This window comes from Aptenodytes patagonicus, chromosome 2, assembly GCF_965638725.1.
Source record: "Aptenodytes patagonicus chromosome 2, bAptPat1.pri.cur, whole genome shotgun sequence".
Taxonomy (NCBI): Eukaryota; Metazoa; Chordata; class Aves; order Sphenisciformes; family Spheniscidae; genus Aptenodytes; species Aptenodytes patagonicus.
In genome coordinates this window covers 68671195-68694109 of record NC_134950.1, presented here as the reverse complement: position 1 = coordinate 68694109, position 22915 = coordinate 68671195, and the positions used below count along the sequence as shown (strand labels likewise).

General features: G+C 37.4%; 2 protein-coding genes across 6 annotated transcripts in view; one reads left to right on the top strand and one right to left on the bottom strand.

The window, feature by feature from the left end:
• MSANTD3 (Myb/SANT DNA binding domain containing 3) overlaps positions 1 to 22915 on the bottom strand; it is a 39126-nt gene that overhangs the window by 13000 nt on the left and 3211 nt on the right. Inside the window, exon 1 of one of the 3 annotated variants that reach the window (XM_076330157.1) lies at positions 292 to 327. The exons of the other annotated variants lie outside the window; for them this stretch is intronic. The gene's annotated coding sequence lies outside the window, so the exon portion shown is untranslated. Of the gene's footprint in view, positions 1 to 291; positions 328 to 22915 lie in introns of those variants that run through there. 3 annotated transcript variants of the gene reach the window in all.
• On the top strand, positions 19 to 22826 carry LOC143156526 (uncharacterized). Of its 3 annotated transcripts, none has more exons than XM_076330154.1 (17): positions 19 to 43; positions 1434 to 1511; positions 2417 to 2485; positions 2965 to 2995; positions 5089 to 5148; positions 5587 to 5667; positions 6353 to 6489; positions 8377 to 8499; positions 9527 to 9569; positions 10630 to 10749; positions 11564 to 11705; positions 13812 to 13857; positions 14187 to 14246; positions 16362 to 16469; positions 18134 to 18230; positions 19227 to 19427; positions 22598 to 22826. In XM_076330154.1, the coding sequence occupies exons 2-17, from the start codon at positions 1461 to 1463 to the stop codon at positions 22675 to 22677; spliced, it is 1449 nt and encodes a 482-aa protein (XP_076186269.1). In that variant the 5' UTR covers positions 19 to 43; positions 1434 to 1460; the 3' UTR covers positions 22678 to 22826. The 3 variants fall into 3 exon arrangements, with proteins under 3 accessions (XP_076186269.1, XP_076186268.1, XP_076186270.1); XM_076330153.1 differs by lacking the exon at positions 19 to 43 and adding an exon at positions 588 to 780; XM_076330155.1 differs by lacking the exons at positions 19 to 43; positions 14187 to 14246 and adding an exon at positions 590 to 780.

The following is a 22915-nucleotide window of genomic DNA, read 5'->3' as shown; positions in this document are numbered from 1 at the left end:
GTGCCGCGGGGAGGATCCGTCCCGGGGGACCCTGAGCCTTCAGGTGCAGCAGCGCTGCGGGGTGTGCGTGTGTGTTCTGGGGAGCGACGTGCAAACACCCAACGGCCGCCAGGAAGGGGGTGGGCAGCCCCGTCTGCACCTGACGCGGGCCCGCGGGCGGAGCTCCCGGGCCGTACGTCGCTAGCGTGGCACCCCGCGTCCCCAGTGCGGAGCGGGGTGGAGTGGGGATCCCTGACACCGCGCGCCCGTCCGTCCCCGTGCAGCGGGAGAAGACGCCAGCTCGGGCTTTACCTCCGACAGCGCCCGGCGGAGCGACGCGCGTGTGCGCCAGCGCCCCCAGCGGCGGCTAGGGGAGACGGGCCGGGGGTGCCGCGCCGTTCCTGCGCCGCGCCGCGCCCCGTCCCCTCCCGCCGGCGCGGAGCTCCTGGTCCTCGGTACCGTACCGTCCCCCGAGCCGGCCGGGCTCCCGCGCCCCTTCCTCGCCTAGCGTGACGCAGTTCCCACCCGCCCGGTGCGCCCCGGGCCCCGCCGGCGGCGGCGGTTGGGAGCGTAACGGCGTGCGCGCGGCTGGCGGGAGGCGCGCGCGTTGGCTCTCCCTCAGTCCCCTCCCCTCCGCGGTTGCCTGAGGAGGAGCGGAGAGCCGCGGCGACGGTTCGGGCGGCGGAGAGTCACCCCGCAAGCGGGCCGGCGGGAAAAGCCGGTCGGGCAGCGGGGCGTGCCGGTGGCCGCTGGGTGCCGGCTCCCTCGGCTCCTCCGGGTGCTGCCCGCTCCCGGCCTGGGGTAAGTTGGGTGCAGCGACGGCCCGGATGTTTCCCCGGCTCCTTGCGGGAGCAGGTGTCCGTCCCCTTTCCGGCAGAGCTGGAAGTGTCGGCAAGGCCGCTTCCCCGCGTCGTGCTGGGTCAGCTCCGCGGGCGGCCCGGGGGCTGGCTCGCGTTCTCGCCGCCTCTGTTCATGTAGGGCTTGTAGGTTCGCCCCCCCTCCCACCTCACCGCCGCGGTCCGGAGTGGGAGTGTGCTTTTCTTCACAAAACCCCGTCGTGTTCTTGTTACAAAGGCATACTTTGCTTTGTGCATGCCTGGCTGTTGCCGCTGTGTGTCGTCCGTCCCAGCCCATGCGTGCATTTCAGTCCCGGGAAGAAGGGGGAAGCTTGAAATAATTCGGATTAGTTTTGTTTCGGGGTGTGCGTAATCTTCTGGTGGCTTTGTGTTTCCTGAGGGAAACTCTTGGAGAAGAATTGTTTCTTTCCACGCTGTACTTTAGATCTCAAGTTAAAAACATGATTATTAGCCTGAAGATTTAAAGGTTGAATGTAACTGAAGGTGAGGAACAAATGAAAATTGGAATATGGATGACCTTTAAATAGGTGGAACAAGAATATGAATGATATTGTGAGGCTAAAATAATAGTTTGCAATATTTTTGCAATTTGCCTAGATTTTCCTTATCATCTAAAGATCAAATATGGACCCTGAAGCTGAGATAAAGAAACAAGTAAACCCTTTCTACTGCAATGTAAGTATTCCTTTCTGAAAATTGTAAATAATACGAAATAATTTTGGTAGAACAAAGTTGGCATAAACCAAGTGTGAACTTTTTTTTTCTCTCAAGCAAAATTAATAAATAGCATTGGAGTTGAACTTATTTTGCTGTCTTTGTCATGTTTGACTTGGATGCATGTCAGGAACTAACTAATTAAAATGAGTAATTTTAATAATATTATGTTTCTAAATAAAGGCATTCTTTTAAAGTGGAAGATTAAACTGCAGCTCCTGTTCAGAAAAAAAAATTTCTAATTTATCTGGTTCTCAGGTTTATTGCTGTTGTTTTTAAGCATCTTGGTTTTTTTAGAGGAGAAGAAAATATTTGGACTGCCTTTGTTCATTCACGTGAATTTAAACCTAATCTGCTCCTGTTCTGAACCGGCCCAGGCATAAACCAGCTATGACTGGAAAACTTCATATGCACATGAGTGAGGCAGGCCCCAAACTGATGAGAGTGTGTTAGTCTGGATGCAGCACTGAGGACAACTGGCTCATCTTAGGCAGGTGTACTGGCTTATTACAATTATGCCTTGCCTCTAGTTCAGACTTGGTTAATAGTTTGTGAGGAAGATCTTGGATCTGTCTTTACTTATTCACACAAAAATATGCTATGAGATAGCTGCAGGATTCTGGAGACATCTGAAATTTTTCTGTGATGTGGAGATTCCTTCCCATTACACGGTATTTGGGTGGTCTTGGAGCCTCATAAAGAAAAGATCTAGAAGCTGCTTTAGTTTGTCTTTGGAGGAACAGTACTTTTGTAGAACTTACATATACTGACGTTTCCGTAGGAGATTTGTTTTGTTTTGATATCGGTGGTATTTTTTTCTGTTGGTTTGTGTGCAATGCTAGAAATACTTTTTCTCTTTAACCTAGATTTGCAAAATCTGGTGTGCTTCTGCATTAAACTTGCAGACTCACTTCCTTGGATTCAAACACAAGACGGTAAGATCAGTTTTTGAATGTACCTTTTGTCAGATTTTACAGATTTATTTAGCAACAGAATATGGGTTTGAAATCTAATTTTTAATGTAGTGTTAAAATGTGCAGTTTCAGATATTTAGCTAGTTTTGTTGCTTTACTATTTTGTTCACTGCAATAAAGTAGAACTTAGTTTTGTACATTAGTCCTATCAGAAAATGTTGTTACAACTTTGTGTCTCGTATTCTGGATTAGTAAAGACAATACATGAGAATACATGGCTGTTAATAAATGCAGAATGGAATTATTTAAATCATAGACAATATAGGAAAAAAGATGTAGATCTCTTTCAAGTTTCATGTAATTATCTATTCACCTGAGATAATCTGTGGTGTTGGTGTTAATCTAACATATTTTATAAATAATAAAATGTTTGCATTGTTATTTTTTGAATCTTAAGTGTCTGTCTTTCTTCCTTGTTGGTTGATGACTTGCGAAGCTAGGTTGAAGAAGCACTGAAAGCTCACGGCATTGGTAAGTGCAAGATTTTTTACTTCCTACTCTGTTCTATACATATACCTTTTTCCCCACCCCAATGTAGTTGTTTATGAAACAAACAAGAAAAAGACTTTCTCAAGACTTGTGCTTTAAAAGGTGTCTTGTGTTCTTTAATGACATAACTATCTAATTCTACAGAAATCAATCAATAGTGTGAGCAAGAGGTATGCAAAGTTTATTAAAAAGCACTAGCTACAGTACTACAAATCACCTACATTAAAGTTTTGAGAAACCTTAAAGAATTCAAGACCTTAGAGACCTTCAAGATTTAAAATATATTTTAAAAAACTATGCTTCTTAAAGCATGTAGAAATACTTTTTTCTGTATATACTTTATATTTGTTTTTTAAAAGAGCTTATACTTTTAATAGGTTTAATATATCATTAAACCTTCTCCAGGTCTTTATGAACTGGTCCAGTTCCAGAAGGAATGAAGGTCTAACAGGTTTCTATTTACAGGTTTCTACAGTGCACTGCTCCTAGAATTTGGTTTGAAAGTTGTGGCCCAAGTATACATAGTCATTGCACCTACCCAGTCTGGGAATTTTTGTACAGACTGTAAAGCAAATTTAAATATTTAGCAGCTGGATGCTGCTGAAATGGATGCTCTGAAATGTTCAGAGGTGAATCGGCAGATAGTCGTCATGTCTTTCTATTTCTTTTTTTTTTTTTTAAAGGATTAGTTGGCCACTAAAAAACTTGATGAGTTCTAGTGACCAGAATATGATTTGTGTTATTAGAATCTTTGTAGGTTTATCTTCATAACACTTTATTTCTTTTCTTTTACTCTTCTGATCTTTTGATTAAGATCATTTCAGAAGGTTGGTGGTAATGCAGCTAGCATTAAGTAAAATCTAATTGGCAGGAATGAGCTGGCAGCTTCATCAGTTGTCAACACAATATAGTTTGTAACTTAATCTGCATGAAAACTTTGCTTGAGTATTTATCTTTGTAATCAAAGCATATGTGACTCTTTCTGATGTCACATATCTGAAGGTTGAAGCCTTCTGACTCCCACCTTCTATTTAGGGTTTATTGTAAACCTTATGCTCAACTTCTTATCAATATCTGATGTTTTAGTAAGAGATTACTTGCAACAGGAGAGTAACAGGGTTGAGGGATATTTAAGAGATGAAAAAACGAAATTTGCCATTAGCTGGCGTTGTTTCAGGTACTGCTTTATTTATTTATTTATTATTATGTAGTAAAATGCTGAGCTTTCTGAATTTCTGAAATTCTGTTCTTCTTGTTGTCCTATAGTGAGTGCATTAAGTGTCTATTCAAGGAATAGCAACTTGCTTCCTTTGTGTGCTTGGCATTCCAATCCCAAACACGCAGAATCTCATCTCGTACTGATGTCATTCTCTCTCCAGGTTCCTCAATGGCAGATCATGTTATGTCGTCATCTCTGTCTTACCTTTCTCAAGGTTCTGCAGCCCCAGCCCTATTACATGCCATATGTGGATAGAAAAATATATTTGACTGGGGAGAGGATAGCTGCAAGAACTTTTCAAAAAGATGGGAAGGTTATGGGCTGAGTCAAGTGCCCTGACAGGCAGCATGTGGGCTGGCAGTTTAAGCACCTCAAGTTCAGTGGATTTACACTGAATTGCTGTGCTGTATTGGATTAAAGTAGTCCTGAAATTTATGAAATGCAGCTTTGTTCATTATAGAATAAAAGACATTTGCACCGTGGTGAATCAGTCAGGCTTTTCCCTTGTTGAAGGTTGTCTTCTATATAAATTAAATTACAGACAAAATTACTTACAGCTTAAGCCACTGTTTAATAATTGAATTTTGTGATGTGTATTTGAACTCATGTTGTGTGATAACTAGTGGCTTCGTTGGTCTTCCTCTCTGTCTGCTTTGTCAAATTGCCTGACATTAAATAACTTTGTTATTGTTTGGTGTAAATGGTTTTTTTGACCACTTTTTTCAAAACTAAACATGGCTTATTTTTCTCATGCCAGCAAAAGCTCAAAGAGTTTTCTTTAAAGAAATCCAGTATCATACCAAATTGGTTTTTGTACTTAAAATTTTATTTCCACTTCTGGTTTGTTTTTATTTAGTTAAAACTGCAAGTGGCTCAGGGGAGCAAGTGAAAACACCTGTAAAACTTCCTGATTATGGTAAGAATGTTTAATGAAAAAAAAAAAAAAGAAAAAGAAAAGAGGGAGAAATAAAATGTTTTGAGGTACAGTGTTACAAGTCATGTCTAGACCTTAGCAGGTCACTGGGAGTTCATTTCTGTTCATTGTATTTTCCATCTGCAGTAATAGTTTGTAATAATACTTAAAACAATATTTGCAAACAAAATGCTATAAAAAGAGTAAAAATAAGATTGGGGGGATAACGTTTTTCAATAACTGACTTAATTTGTGATGTGGGGCCATGTATGAACAGGGATTCACTTGAATGTGAATTTCTTGGCATATTTTCTCTAGGCCAAAGGTGAAACTCAGGAGTTAATTTCATTTTGGAGGGGTTTTATGATGTGACTTGAGACTTTGAAGACTGATTGATAGATGGATGATGTGGGATTACATAAAATTGATTTTATCTTACAGTGCAAACTGAGCCAGAGAGGTTTCACGGACAGACCTTGGAAGAACAGCTTAATACATGTAAAGATTCAGAACCTGCACTTGGTGAGGGTTTTTAATACTGTAATTGTTTGCTTGTGTGGTGTTTATCTTTAAAGAGTATTGAGTAATTTGTTTTTTTAAATGTAAAATTAGATAATGTGTAATAAAATCTTACTAAGTTTACACTGAGTACCTTATAGTATGGTATGAAAGTGACTGATCTTAGTAACAAAATCATTGGATTTGGCCTGGAATATTTTTTATTAGGGTAGATACCACAGGTAGAAAGTATACTCTAGAAACAATCTAAGGTGATATGATAGAAAGGAACTTTGACTTAAATGATTGTTACTATTCTTTGCAATTTAACTGCCAATCCCGTGAAGGGAAGGGAGAGTGGAGTGGACAGGAAAAATAACTACAAGGCATGTATTAAAATACATTCCCTTCTAAATAGTTACAAAAGAATTGTTGCTATTAATTTTTTAGGTGATTTAAAAAAAAAATTTGTCAAGTTCTATGTGGTAAACATAAGGCATCTTAAAGAAATTCAGTTTTGTACCCTTGGTGTTGAGGAAGTCTAGACACCCAAAAGATAAGATAACAAAATAATGATGGTTCTGAAAATCTTGATTCATGTGTTTGGCATGCAATAGTAATAGTTTCCTTTAATGTCTCTTGTAACTAGCACTGATTATTTGTTTCAGCAAACATCAAATCTCCTAACTTTTTTTTTTTATCAATACAGGACTTAATTATATAATTGAATACAGATCAAAAGAGAATTTCCCTTTTCTCTATGAATGCCAACTGTGCCATTGTAAAACAGGACTGAGTAACATGTTCATGCATGTTTGTGGTTCCAAGCATAGACTGGCATACCTGGTAAGTTTTTAGAGTAAGGACTTTTTTGGGTTTTTCTGGATGTAATAATTGAAGTAGAGAATTTGCTAGTCATATTATGATTAAAAAAAAAAAAGTGTTATATAAGCTTTTGTGAAAATGTGTGTGTTTCTGTTGCAACTGTGCAACTGGGTTTATGCTGTGATAAATGTATTTAAAATTCTTCTCATCAATAATGTGTATGCCTGTCCACTGCTGACACTAAGTTTTTTAGATTATTCTATTTTGCTTGACCAGTAATGCCAATAGTGAAATCCGCAGCTAAAATGGACTAGAAGTAGGTTTTTGGCTAAGCTTTGTATTATCTTAAAGAACTGGATCAATGAAGAAATAGTTCCATCTTTCAGATGCTTTAGACTAAAAGGAACGTAACTATAAATGAACATGATATTAGAGGCTGTGACTTGGAATGAGGGGGGGAAAAAAGTTTTATTCCCAGTTTTGTGGCTGGACAAGCCATGTAAGTTCTGTGCCTGTTTTCTGGAGACTTGCAAAGCTCTTAATGTTCACGTCAGCCCATGAATGCTTAAATACATTTTGCTTTGAACTGTTTATTTTTTTCAGTGTGTTTAGAGAAATGAGGCTGTCCAGTCTTTGAATGTTTACTTGAATATATTTGTTTAGGATGGGCTTTAACAAAACTGAGAAAGCAGTATTTTGAAAGGGATTTGGATACTTTCCATAAAATATCTGCTCAAAGTTGGTATTATATCCGATGTATCTTAAAGTCCTAGAAAGTTGTTGAGTTTGTATGGCATTTTGAGGCAGTTTTAGAGCTAATGTTGTTATTGGGTGTATTACAATGTATCTGCAATGATATCCTTCGTCATCATGCTGTTTCTGGTCATTAATTCAGATGTATATGCTGAGTGAGACTTGTATTGGTGGTTTTGATATTCTCAGCTCTTGTATTTCTTGTTTACTTTGAACTGTTTCCTGCAATTCCAAATCTTATGCTTGTTAACTGCATCTCTGTTATATTCTTAAATATTATAAAATATAATAATTCAAGAAGGATAACCTTTAATCATGCACCTGGGATGGATTAACCCTAGGCAGTGGGACAGGCAGGAGACTAAACGGCTGGAATTTGCTCTGCTGAAAAGTAGCTGGGGGTCTTGGTGGACAACAAGCTTAAATAGCGTACCTTGGCATCAATGAAGGCTAACAGCAAGCTGAGCTATACTAACAAGGGTATAGCCAGTAGATCAAGGGAAGTGATTACTCCCGTTCTTGACACTTGTTAGGCCATATCTAGAATATTGTGTCCAGTTTTGTGCTACTGCAGACAAGAAAGTTATTGATGAAATTTAGTAAGGCCAGTGGAAAGCTGCCAAGATGGTCAGGGGGCTGAAGCACTTGCCCTGTGAGGAAAGGCTAAGGTAGTTGGGCTTGTTCAGGCTGGAGCAGAAAAAGTGTCAGGGGGATCTAATAGTAGCCCTCCAGTACCTTAGGGGAGGTTATTAAGAAGGCAGAATCAGTCCCTTTATGGAGGTGCATGGCAGTAACATAAATTCAAACAGGGGAGTTTCGTACTTGATATAAGGAAGAAGTGTTTCACTGTGAGGGCAGTCAAGCATTGGAGCAGGTTGCCCAGAGAGATGGGGGAATCTCTGTATTCACAGGTTAAGACCCAAGTGGACAAAGCCCTGTGCAACCAGTTCAGCGTTCAGTGTCAACCCTGTTTTGAGCAGATTTGGCTTCAGTCCCCTAAATTATTCTGTGATTCTATACATAATCATTTTAATAAGTTCTGCTATGTATTTGTAAAAGTTGATTTACCTTCTATGATTATTAGCTGTGCCAGATCTGGAAAGAGTTGCGTAGGACAAAGTGTGACTTCAGGATTTGCGTTTCCTTATTTTCTAGAAACAACATTATCCTGAGATAGCAGAATCTGATGAAGTTAAGGGTAAAGGCTCCGAACTGAACAGAAAAGTTAGGCAAGTTGCATTAACAATTGAGAAGAAAGAAGGAAGAAAACAAATAAAGGTACATCTCTCTAAGAATTCCAGAAGTTTTATAGTTATTAAAAAAAATAATTAAAAAATTATCTGGGCAGGATACTGGCAAAGTTTATTCTTGAGGTGTACCTTACCACTCTGATTCATGGCAAGCTTACTCAGGAGCTTAGTGTTCTTCATGTTATACATTAAATTTGTTTTCTCCATCAATTTCAATATCTGTCAACATCCTGCTTGTTAAGCAGTGTTTCTTGGCAAGATCTCTTGCTAATGCTACTTAACGTGCATAGGCTATGTCTCGTTTCAAAGTGGAGTTCACAATGTTACTGTGTTTAAGCTCCTTATGTCCTGCCCATCTGACAAAAGACCCATGTTTCTTTCTGTGCGATACTATCACAGCTAGGTTCAAGGATGAGAGCCTGTGCTGATCTTACTCTTTTCTAATCAAAAAAAGTATGGAAATATTGGAAGATCAAGTCTTTCTTCTAGAGTGAATGGTCTAGAAGGGAGAGATTTCAGATCATCAAATTCAATCTGTCTGCATATCCTCCATTTTTAACCACTGCTTAAAAAGAAAACCAAAATTGACTATTGGCAGCAACTTTTTCTTTTTCTTTTGACCTACTTAATACAAATTTCTTCTTGACTCAAGACTGTATATTTTACTTGAGGTTTACGTTCATGGATATAGAAATAATTAATTCCATCTATATTTTGTAGACTGTTTTGTTTTTCTAGGAACAGTTTCACTACATCCATAGCAAATCCATCCTTGCTTTAAGGAACTTTTAAATAGAGCATGCATAACCTGGTTTAATTTTACTGCTATATTTTCTGAAACTATTTGATTTTTTTAGCTCTAACAAAAATTGTGGTAAATAAGTGTCCAGGTAACTGACTTACTGACTTTTTGAATATCCATTCAGGGATTTACACTTATGTGTTTAACACTACTGGTCACATGTCGTTAAAAAAATAAATATTTTACTCAGATGAAATACCTATGGAATAATTTTATCCACAAAATAGCTAACATAAATGGGTTTTATGTTTAGGTTGTTACAGATGCTCCGATAATGAGGAGGAGATGGCAAGAATGTAAGTGTGCTCAGTGGGATGTAAATTGTAATTTCTAATTGGGATAAACTCCCTTTGATCTAAATCAGCTTGATTTAAGGGCAAATTGAAAGATTTGGTCAGTAACTGTAGTGTGCGCTTATGTTCTAAGCTGCATTTTGTACGGTTTGTATTGAAAATTTGATGGATGAACAAGTTTTTCCAGGGGCAACATAACTAGAGAGACCTGTTTTATACGACTTTGTTCTCTCTCTCTTTCCATCCCAGTCCCCCTCGCTTCCCAGGATCCTTTACCTATGATTTCTTTTTATCTGGTAACTGCTGTAGTCTCTGCAGTGCCAACTACTCATGAGCATTTTGGTGAACTGGGCAAAAGGAGCAGGTTGGAGCTCCATGCGTGTATTTAATTTCCAGTCCAGAAAGCCAGACAGAATTCTTAAAGCGTAGCTATAGCTCTTATCTGTGGAAGAAAACTTCCTGTTTTACTAGCCATTGCTACTCACAAAATTGTAGGAACGTAGTAGCTGTGAGACTTCTCCACTCAGTTTAATCTTTCAAAACTCATTGTAGTACAGTGTCATCCAGATGAACAGACAGTACAATTACATGCCACTTTAGGAAATAGCTAAAAATTGCTACGAGACCCTCATGAAAAATAAAGATTTGAGTTAAAACTAATGTACTTAATTTTAATGCATAATAGTATGTAAATGGTGTCTTAAAATAGCTCAATAGAAGTAATGAGATTATTTCTATAATGATCTAGATTAGCAGTGTCTTACTCTGCTATTGATTAATGTGTCTAATTTTGCACATGGCTATGTGGCATTCTACTATATTTATAATATTTACATCTTTTGTGTATGTAACTATAACCAGGATATAAAATATTTAAAACTTTGTTATTAATTTGTAGGTCATATTTAATATGCTTTCACAGAATAATGCTTATAAAATTATTCTTAATGTTTGTAACCACTAGTGCACAGAAACAGAACTAGTTGAAATTGAAGTGCAGTTTTAGAACCCTCCTTTATCAAGATAATGTCCGTTGTGCTACATTTCAAGCATGTTTGTTTAGATCCTAATGCAGATGACAGCCCTTCGAAAGCTAAAGTTCAGCATGTGGATATGTCACTTAGTAATGAAGAAAAAACAGATTGTAAAAATAAGGATGGAAAAACACCAGACCCTATTCAAGGTAAGAGAAAAATTATTTTTTTACTTTTTTTTTAACTTCCACCAATGTATGAATTATTTACTCTGTATGTGCCTGTTTATAGCTCCTATAGTTATGTTCTGCTATAGAAGATGAATTTGCACAGTGTGTGGATGGGTTTGTGGTCTGTGGCAGAGGAGAGAATAATCCCAGTCTTTGCAAAGAAAACAGTGTAGTTTTACTTAACATCGCTGAATACATTAGAATAGAAACAAGACAAGATTCATAATTAGAAATTTTTACTATGCATATTTTTGGGGGAAGGCACAGACTCTTTTTGGGCACATAAGCTGTGCTTTGGTGTCAGGAAAAAAAAAATGGGAACAGCTGCATGTCAGACTTTGTTTAGAGCACAAGAAGCATAAAAAGGAAATAGATTGGATAGATTTTTTTTTTTTTTTTTTTTTAATGACATCTAAAATATTTGACTAATGCTTATTTTCTTGAAAACAAAACCAGAATTAAATACAAAAATCAGTGAGCACCATGTAACTGAAGGAACATCAGAAGTTGCTGCTTGGTTGTAGACTTAATGTCAAAGGTGAGATTAGGGTTCTGTCTAAATGCATTATAATTATTCTCATTCAGATTATTTCTGATCAGAAATACAAACTTGTGCTTCATGGCTGAACCAAATCTTTGATTTTTAGGTTCAGTTTTTATTTTATTTCTTCACAAGACACCTTACTTTCACCTTCAGGTTTTATTGATGTTATTTTTAAAACAAATTCTAAGCAAAGAATACTTTTAAAATATTGGAAAACCATTACTAAATATACTGATTTTGTTGTTTTAGATGAAAAGAATGTTCAAGAGGAGCAGGCAAAAAGTCAGAATGAACAGGCAAAACCAGATGAGAAGGTTGAACCTAATAAGGCTATTGAAAGCAGCAAAGGCAACAAGACTGAAGAAGGCAGCAAAGGCAACAACTCAGAAAAGTAAAACAAACAAACAAAATCCACCACCCCCCAAACCAAACCCCTTCAAATTTACTGAGGAAAATGTAGATGATAGCTGTCTACACTGGATTTGCATAGAGTGTGCTGTGATGAAGAAAGGCATGCTATAATAGTAAAATGCTTGTCTTCTGAAATTGTGCTCAGCTGTAAACTCCTCTCATCAACAGAAAACCTGGTGTATGTAAAGTGACCTCAGATTTTGCTCTAGATGCAACTAGATTTTGTATTTAACTGTGTCATCCTTAAGGCATGATCCTCATGTATTACAAGTTCAAAAAGAATGTTCCCTCGTGGTTTAAAAAACCCCTCTGTAATGGGTTCATGTCAGATAATTAGGGTGGTATATAAACTGATTTTAGAAGGAAAAGATAATCAGTAAATAGCTGTAACAATTGGGGTTCATCTTTACAAAGTATTTCCTGGAGGAACAATAAGAAGTATTGTGTGTGGTTCTAAAATGGTGAAACTGTGCTTGCTGTTTGTAAATAACTTTATTAATAACAGTATTGTGAGTTTAGTTTGAACTATCAGCCTTTGCGTGAGGGGGATATCTCCAACATCAGCCGTCTTTGTGCAACACCAGGAACCACAGGAAAGCATTCGCTAAGGGATGTAATACATGCATCAACCCAAACATATGACACTTGTTCCAACAATTAGTTCTTTGGTTTTGCTGTAATGACATTCTTTTGGAATGTTTCTTATCTTTAAACCAGTAGTATCTCTCCTAGACATGGAGAGCTAACACCTTTTGCTTGTTTACTGTTACCCAGTAAAAGGAGAAACTTCCTTGTTCCTGAAATGTCTTTTTGTAGGACTTCTGCCTCTCCATGGGGCAACCATTAAGGAAAAGGATTAACTGAAACCACATTCAAGTCCAGGTTTATGAATCTTCATGTTCATTTGTCTGGCTTTCAAAGAACTGTAACGCTTCTTAATCTGGAGAGTGAACTAGTTCGTGAAAACATCAAAAATAGGGAACTAATAAAAGCTCAGACATCCACATCTGCAAATGCTGCTGTCTATTTCTACCTACTGATCCTCATTGTGCAGTCCTGTACTTTAAGTTTTAAGAACAGCATCCTCTGGAAAATTACTTAATGTTGTTCTTTTAATGCAGTTGTTCAGATAGATCTGGGTAACTACGAGCAGCCAGGTGTTTAAGCAGGAGACTGATTTGGAAGTTAGTTACTAAATTAGGACTTCAGCTTGTTCCTTTACTGTTTATTTTTCTGAGACTTCTGAGAGATGTGAACTCAATATATAGTTTCTTAAAAGGAATAAGATCACATTCTCATTGACAGCAAGCAGCCAAATGATGTTTCCACTTAAAGATTCTGCAATATCAGTCTGAGAATTTCTGTGACTCCTAATTTCTTTGTAGTGAAGTTCTGCACAGTCATCCAAAGATGTAAATTATTTTATTTTGAGTTCATTAAATGTATCATCTCCTTTTCTACACTTTTGATTCCTAAGAAAGATTTCAAGAGAGAGGAGGGCTTAGGCTTGGCAGTCATATGGTTTTGGTTAATTAAAAAAACCCAACCACTCTCAGCCCTGGTTCCTGGGCTTGAAAAGGGATGGAATGCTTCTATAGTAGCTGTAGCTGCAGAACAGCACAAATACAGGTTAGTAACTTTTAGCCATATGAATCTTTGTATGCCCAGTATCTCTGTGGCTACATTGTAAAATACTTCTTTTTATAGCTGAATTTTTGTAAAGGCAAGTTTGTGAAGTACTGATAAAAATCATACTGTAATCAGGGGCCTTGTCTTTCTGCAATGCATACAAAAAGCTTAGAGCTTTTACTACCAATGTCAAACTTTTTTTTTAACTCTGGGTTTTAGAACTTATGTACTAGCTAATCACACTAAAAAAACTCTCATAACTAATTTTTATGATGATACCTGGGACCACTGGGATTTCTGCAAGGAAATAATATGTGACCTTTCAGAGTGTGTCAGAACTACTGTAGTAGTAGAGTGTCAGGAATTTAAACTGATTATCAGTTATTGACTGGCTACACATTTTTGATGGATCAACCAACTGTATACTGTTTTATTTATTTATTTATTCTATCTTAAGGTGCGAGACCAATAAACAATCGCAGGAAGAAAACAAGGAAGTTGAGGTGAATATTTTTCCATTAATGGGTTGCCCCAGTTTACAAATAGTTGGGGAAACAATTACTTTAATATATGATTGGCAATGGTGTTTACTTTTGCTTATTCACATTAATATTATTGACAATAAATTAGCTACAAGTTACTAAGCAAAACTATTAAGTAAAGGTCTTTTCCTACTTTGTCATGAAAACACACGTATATATTTCATACAAGCACACACAATTTAATTAGAGCAAGAATCTAGAATAATCATAATAACTAAAACTAAACAGTAATTTTTATAATTACTGCACATAATAGATCTCTGGACTTTTTTTTTTTTAATATTAAACAGCAAGAATTTACAGCAAATCCTGAAGAATTCACTAGTCAAGAAGAACTGTTGGGTTATTTGGTGAGTGTTAAATCTTAACTTGCAATGTAATTTTTGAGGGGAAAAAAAAAAATCACAGAATTACTAAGCTTAAAATGTAGCAAGTAACGTGAAAGCCAAAATGTAGGCAGTCTGCTAATCTAACAACATATTTTGTCAGAAAGTAGGATTCAGAATAGAATTAATATCACTGAATTTATTATATATCTATTCATTCTAAAGTTTCTAGACAGAGTTTTTGCCAAAGTACTGGTTTACTGTCAGAGGAATGACTTGCATTGAAAATCAATGCATTTTTCTCAACTATAGCTTAACTCCACTCCTGAATTACGTGCTTAAGTAAAATGTCCTTTTATAGTTTTTTTTTTTCCTTTCTTTTATAATTGGTCTATCATTTTCAAATGAGGAACTTGGAAAGATGTAATTCAATAATGGAAGGAAGTGGAATGAAGAAAAATATCTGAGATATGCAGAAAGGACAGAAGCAATTTGTAAGAAATAAAATACAAGTTGTATACTTGAACAAAAAAAACCCCTGAAAAACATAAACTTAAAAAACCTACCTATTCTCTCTGTAAAGGCAGAATACCTGAGTTCTGTTCAGTTGTTGAAAATATGTATTATGTACACATTCACAGCAGAGATGCAATCAGTAAGAGTGGAAAACTAACAGTTGCCAGTTGTTAGATGGCAACACCATTTGTGGTCTTGCATACAGAAATGGCAATTTTATTAAAAGCATCAGTGACAAACTGTACGAAAGTCTTTACTGATAGTTGCTGTGACTCAGCTACTGCATGGTAATATAAGCACTATTGACCATCATAAAATCTTTTTTCCCCTTTTTAATAGGGAATTATTAGGTGTAAAGATTGCACCTTGCTAATAAAACTTGAATTTGTTTTGAGGCATCCTCTTGCTTAGTATGATTGTCCCCCGAGAACAAAAGAGGACTGTTGGGAATGTGACTGGAACAACGTTCTGTTTTTGAAAGTTTGAGAATTGTTTAATATTAGCATCTACAGTCATTTTTTTTTTAAAGCTGCATTATGTGTTTCTGTTGTTGGATTCAAAAGGCTTCTTATGTAGTGGAAAGTAATTTTACAAGTATCTTTTTTGGACTTGCTGTTCATATCATGGTATAATTCCAGTTGTTCAGTAATTATTCATACTGTATACTTTTTTAACTATGAAAATAAGTATGCTCAGCTTTGTCATTAAAATAATTGTATTTCTTTTATTATCTGATAGCAGAGATATCCTTGCCCAAGTTTAACCTTCTTTTTCCACCTGGGTTTTGACAAGATCTTTAAATGTAACTTGTGCAAACCAGGAGAGAGAAATACTGTTAGTGTTAAAAATATAATATAATCCCTGTTATGTTGTCACATATGAACATAATGCTAGTTTTTTATTACTTTTTTCCGTTGTCTGGAGTGTTTAAAGGTGTTTGTTTCTAATCCAGAAGAGTTTGAATTGTTAGGACAGACCTGCAGTTCTGTTACGTTGTGCCCAGTGGAAATGTTTTCAGCAGAACTTTGTTAGTGTAGACAAGAGGATGATGCATGTAGCCCTCTTTGTGAGGGCTATTAGCAGTAGAAGTTGCTCCCCTACTAGAGCTTCAGAGTTTCAAAGACTGCCTTTTCCTTAGGCCTTTTGGGAAGAAGGAGGTTAGTATCAGGCAAGGCGGCATGTATTTTTACATTCAGTAGTGTTCTGGATTTTTGCTACTTTCTAGAGAAATGGGTTATGACTACGCTGCCTCAGGTAAGTTGTACGTATTCATTTGTATGCAGGTATCTTGGGAAGAGATCAATATACTTAAGGAAAAGCATTTTCCTGTATGTATTTCCAGGCATATTCTTGAGTTATTTGTTTTCAAAGGATTGTCTTGGGTAGCTGCAGCTTCCTTCTATCAGGATCTCCTTCCATTTCCTGCCCTCCCTTCCCCCCCAGTTTATGGGATTAAAAGTAAAAACTTTATTTGCTTTGTAACTTCAGCTATGTCTGACAGAAGGATAGAGACATAAAAAATGAGGTTCCTGCAGGTTTTATTTATACATGCTGATACTTTAATCTTTCTGAGGGAAGATTTTTTAATTGTGTGTTGTTGTTTGTTTGTTTGTTTTTTCCTAGCAAAGTTTTGAGATACTGAATGAAGATGATGCTTCATTTATCCTAAAAGTTACACAGACTCTTACAGATGCACTAGTGGAATATCGTCAGCAGGCTGTATCAAAAAAAGTAATTTGCATTTTGTTTTGGTTTTGTTCTACAAATCTGTAGATTCCTGTAATTATGTGTTTTTGTTATTGATAGTTTAATTATACTTAAAAAAATTGCTGTGGAGACTATTTTAAGTTTTGGCTGTTAAATACTTTAATTTTTGTAGTGATGATAGGATAAACTTACAGCTTTTCTGCTGAGGAGTCTTAAAACTTTCTCTTCAAAGGTGCTTGGGTGTTTGGTTTTTTTTTTTAATAGAAGCTAAAAATCATCTTGTCTCTTATTCCCCATGCTTTTCCTTACATCTCAGTTTTTCTGCTCTTTTTGCCCCTTTTCAGTTCTAACTTAAGCTTTTCTCATCTCCACTGACCTCCCTGACACTCTTGTTCTGTATCCCATTTCCTTTTCCAGCCTTCACTTCATTCACCGTGTAATCAAACGTTATTGACATTAATTTTCTGTCTTACACAACTTTTTTTTTTTGTCCTACTCTTTGGACCGTTCCCTTTGAGGTCTCATTCTTCCCACACTATTAGAAACCCAGTTTTCCCCCTCTTTGCTATTACTTTTGACTGACTTGTCTTTACAGAGGCATAGTATGGAGGTGCTCTGAGCAGTACTTGGAGGCTGCTGTGGTTGCCACTTGCATCCCCTATACCTCCAGTTTACGTTCCGTTATTCCATAATCTCCACGGTTTCCATGCTTGATTTTTCGTTCATTCCCCTATTGTCAACAGGGATGGTAGGAACTTTCCTCTTGTTGGTGATCCATTCAACATATTTGCCACAGGAAACATTATTCCTTATCCGTTCCAACATTTCTTGGAGAATTGTCAGTACTGAACAGACTTCTTATTCATCACAACAGCTAATCCTACTACTACAGCTAGTTAACTACTTTTTTATTTAAAGGGTGAGCTTAAGTAGATAATGCCAAATGTGGGCAAGTACCAGCCAAAAAGCTGGAGAGAATCACAGAGGTGACACTTCAAGAAAGAAGTGTTTTGTTTTTCTTTTGTCTTCAAAAGCTTTTCTTAATTCAGGACTTTATAATAAAGTTTATCTTTGTTCCCCATATTCCATCTTCCCTCTATTGCCTTCTTTCTGCTGCAAAGGTAGTACTTCATGATAAATTCTATGCCTATAGTTCTCATTAATTATTTACTGCTTTTTACTTCCTCATTAAGCTTACTTTCACCTTATTCCTGCTGCTTTTTCCATATAGGATTTTGTGTTTTACTCATATGGAAGGAGAGCAAAATCTGACATGTTACAAAACAATCAAGTTCTAACTGAAGTAACTTCTAACCTACTAGTTTTAGAAAAATAATTTTTTGTATTCTAAACTGTGATCTTTCAGCTGGTAATTTTTCAACTAAATCTTTTATTCTGAGTGTAAAATGCTTCCTTTTTAGACCTGACAGGTTGAGAATTAGGCTCTGTAAGTATAACTTCTTGGCCTAATATAATGCTTTTTCAGATGTAGAGAGGTACCATGATCAGTGTGTGCATGGAAGTTCATTACCAGTCGTATGATCTTCAAAGAAATATTTGATTTTTCAAATTTGGTAGCAGAAATACTGGTCTTTTATTTGTTTTGTGATCATTAAAAATGTTGTAGTTTGTCATTTTAAGAGGTTGTCTTGATGAAATTCTGAACACAACTTTTTTCAAACTCGTAGGACATCTTAGATACTGAATATAATGGAGAAGAAGCATTGGAACATTCCACAGAACAGTCTGACCTGACTTCAGCAGATATTAGTGACTCTGATACTGGTAATGTTAGCATTGCAATCTTGAATGTGCTTTAATCTTAACACTGAACATGAATTTTAGTAAGCTTTTTTCCCTGCTTCTCTAAAAGCAGAGCTTACGAGCAGAACAAAGCCAAGGTCAAGTAGCGTAAATTTAATAGTTTTGGGGATTTTTTCCATTCTCTACAAATGCTATAAAGGGCAGATTATTCAAAAACATTCATCCTACTTAACTGTAGGATTTGGGGAAGAACTGAATTAGTTACGACTCTGACTTTCCTCTGTCCAGAGGCAACTGTTTCCAAGGAGGCTTTCAAAGTTTAACTCTGGCTTTTTTTTTTTTCTCAATTTCTTTCCCTTCTTGGTGGAGAAGAGGCTTAGTGCAGGTCTCATGCAATCAAGATGCTACTGGAAACAAAATTATGTTATATAGGATGGAAAATTCTGTTTAATACCTGAATATTGCAGCTACTTGGCCTCAGTTCTTCTGATTAATTTTTTCAAAGAATCTTGGATTTCTTTGAGGTCATTTCCTTCTTGATATAAACAAATGTTTAGTTTTCTCAAGCATAGGAAGTACAATCTTATGCTTGGAGAGGAAAAATACCCAGAATACTAGTGAAGCTATTTTGTATGATTTTTTTTTTTGTGGTGGCAATTTTCTTTTTTTTCTACGAAGCTTAGCTTTTGAAAACCTCAATTAATACAATGTTAATAATAAAAATTGCAATGACCTACAATATATGAGACTTGCAACTCTTAGTTCCTTTTTGTAAGCATAATGGAAATAGCTTTTACCCACCTCCCCACCCTTTTTTCTCCAGGATTTTCTGTAAATAGAAAGCATTCCTGACTCTCAGTTGTATGAAAATGTAGCAAAGCCAGATGTGAACCTTACCAGCAATGCTGCTGTGCCAGACTGGAAATGCTTGTTTTGAAAAGCCCTGTTTAAAGAAATAAGTAAAGAAGCCTCTTCAGAATCTTCTCTTACTGAAAAACAGTATTTCTCTTCTTTAAGATTATTCAAGCAACCGATCAGCTAAGCAGTCCTTATCAGTAAATGAAGATGATGAACCCCAAAACTTTTCAACTGGCTCTTCGGAAACAGCATATGAGAACAACATCACTACTGAATTTTTGAACAGTGTAAGAAATATGGATGTTGAGGAAGTTACTGCTACTCTACACAAAATAGCAGCAGCAAATCCAGCTTTCAGAGGTAATTCACGTATACATGCATACACACACAAACACACATACATAAAATTATACATAACATAATTTTGTTAGCTCTGTGAAATACTAAGGACTACATGGGTCAAAGAACTTTGAGGTACTAATGAGGGCTGAAGAGACTTTTTTCTTCCCCTTTAACTTTTGTAGGATCCAGTTTAGGAATGTAATTCAAAATGGCTGCCTTCCCATGAAGGTGTTAATAATTGCTGAATTTCTTTTTAAATTCTTTTCTCATTTGTCCATAGTAACATTCATATGGTGAGAGACAGTAAACTAAAATCAAGCATATTGTTTTTAGAAAAAAGGAGAATCTTTTGTCTGTGATTTGGGAATGCCAACAGCAAAGAAATTTTTACTGATTCCTGAAGGAACTGTACTTGCACAGAAACATAGAAATAATAATGAATCAGAGACAAGTAGTCCTTCTTTTGCTTACAAGTTTCTAGTAAGTTTCAGCTACTAAACCTTCCCATGTCTCCAGTCAACCGCTGCCCTTTCTTCAGAAACATCCTGTGTACATTTCTAAGCTTCTCAGAGTGTGTTTAGGATCATCAGGGTAAAAAAAGAACATTGAAAATGAGTACATTGTAGAGAAGCTTAAGATATGCTTTGCCCGGGCGTTCACTGTGGAAGAAACTGGAGCGACTGCAATCCGTGCCATAAGCCCTCCTTGGGCATGGGTGTGTGCACATGCGTGCCAACAACTCAGCAGAGTATCTGTTTGGAATGGAAGTTCTGGAACAAATTGACAACATAAAACCATGAAAGTAGCAAATTGTTATAACTCTTCCATGAATATCACCTGGTCCTAGGGACTTCCAGAACAAAATGGTTAAGTTACTGATGATAGTGATTTCTCCCATAAAGCTTTCTCTGGAACCTGAAAATTTGTGGGTGGCAAATGTGGTTCCCTTTTATGTATATTTCTCTTCTTTTAGGGTTTTGTTGTATGTTGAACATTGCTCACTGCCCCCTGCCCCCTCCCCCCCTCCGGAGCTGGACAGGGAAGAGAATAGGAAGAACAAAAGTGAGAAAACACATGGATCACAATAAAGACAGTTTAATAAGTGAAGGGAAGGGGTGGGAGGGAACAAGTGGTGCAAAGACAATTGCTCAGCACTTACCCACAAGCAGACTGATGCCCAGCCAGTCCCTGAGCAACAGCCACCCTGGAAGCCAACCTCCACCCCCTTGCCTCCCCTGTTTTTACTGCTGCGCATGATGTATGGAATATCCCTTTGGCCAGTTTGGGTCAGTTGTCCCAGCTGTGTCCCCTACCAGTCTTTTTCCCACCCCCCGCCTAATCACTGTGAGGGTGCAGTGTGGGAAAGAGAGAAAGCCTTGACGCTGGGCAAGAACCCTTCTGCAACAGCCAAAACACTGGTGTGTTATCAACACTGTTTTGGCCACAAATCCAAAACACAGCGCCATACAGGCTGCTGTGAAGAAAGTTAACTCCCTCCCAGCCAAAACCAGTATCGGATTCCAGGTGATCTTTAAAACTGCCAGCTTCTATCGGACAGGTGAATAGAGACTGTTTAGAAAAACAAGGTAGGAATTAGTGTACACCTGGAAAAATATGATCTGCTTAGAGTGGTTGGGGGGGAATAAGTAACAGCTTTTGCAATAAGAAATCCTGCCTTACAGACTTTCTGGAGTAGTCTGAAAGGGGTCAGCAAAGGAGTCAGATAAAGGAGATCCAGTTCATGTAATCTGTTTGGAATTCCAAGAAGCTTTTGATAGGTACCCTAATCAGAGGCTTTTAAGGGAACTAACTGTGGGAAAAGAGAGAAATCCTTGCATTGTTTAAATAGTAAAGAGGTAGCAAATGGGCAATTACTTTTTACAGTGAGAAGAAGTTCCAGTAGAGAACTGTGGGCCTGTGCTTAAGACCTGTGCTGTTTAGTATCTTCACAAATGACCTGGAAAAAGGGATGAGCATCTGGATGACAAAATTTTGTCAAATTCAAAACAGTTAAAAGTGTTGGTTGACTGACAAATTTCAAAAGCTCCTCATCAGATCAGTGGAAATACCAACTTATCAGTCAGACGAGTATGTCGAATACAAGGAATTAAGGAAAGAATGGAAAGTAAGATGGGAGTCATCATTTTGCTATTGCATAAACTCACGCTTTGCCTGTATCTGGCATAGGGTATATATTTCTGTTTCCCTTATTTCAGATAAAGGACTTAATTGCTGCAAAAGGTTTAGAGAAGGCAACAAAATATGAGAATATCTTCCATATAAGAAGCAATAGAAAGCTAGGATTCCTTTTGGCCTGGAAAAGAGATGACTGAGATATTATAACAGACTTTTGTAAAATCATGAATGGATGGAGATGACAGACAGGATTCTATCATTTCCTGTCTCTCTTGATCCATAAACTTGTAGCAGTATGGGAGTCCAACTTCAAAATGGACAAAAAGAGATGGTTCTTTATGCAGTAGTAGGTGGATGATCTATGGAACTCCTAGCAAAAGGATACCGTGGATACAAAAATATTACGTGTCCTTGTCTTCGCTGTCTTCGCCAGACTGGGCAAGTGTTTGGAAGAGGGCTACTGAAAAGTTTGCCCTATCAGACTTGGGAAGTTTCCTGAGCTGAGGATGATCTGAGACTGGGAGAACATACTATTCCCACACCCCACCAAGCATCAGGCATACTTGCCCTGCTCTTATTCTTCCCTTAGCATTTGGTTATGGGCGCTGAATGTTTATTATTGCCACTTAAACAGTCCCTGTGTTTCTTCTTCATCTCTCCCCCACCTAAAGTCATGGACATTAGTTTCATCAAAGCAACATGGCCTTCTTGCTTGTGTTCAGAAGAGGACACTTTGACTTACTGTTACAGTGATAAAATCAAGCACTGCTGGTCATGCTTTCCCGATTATCAGCTGCAGACCTTTGAAAGTTGGAGACAGAGCAGACCCTGTAACTGAACCAGTACAGCTGTGCACAGCAATATACACTCACAGTTTCCAGGCACATTCTGATTGTTGACAGTTATGATGTTTTTCATTTAGTAAGAAAAGATCCAAACTCATGTCAGCATCTAAATGTTTCAGTATAACTTGTGCTTTTAAAAGTATTTTATCATCAGACCACTTATTTTCTGTTTTTATTTATTTGTTTGTTTGTTTGCCTTTAACTAAGGAATTGATATTCCGAATGTTATAAGGATCCTGACTGAAAGTGGAACTCTGAGAAGACCAAGCAATGGCAGCACACAGTGACATGGTAGTTAATAGAGTTAATATAGCAATGTTTACTTTCTGTAAGTTTGAGATTGTTGTTTTACTTAACATGAACTCAATGTAGCTGATTTTGCTATGTACAAATACTGTACAGTGTTATTTTAATTAAATTAATAACTTGGTTTTGAGATTCTTGTTATTTATTTCTCCATATAGCTGAAATTTCTATGTTTGTGGAAAGGTGGTAACGCTCATGTTCTTTCCATGTTAAAACATA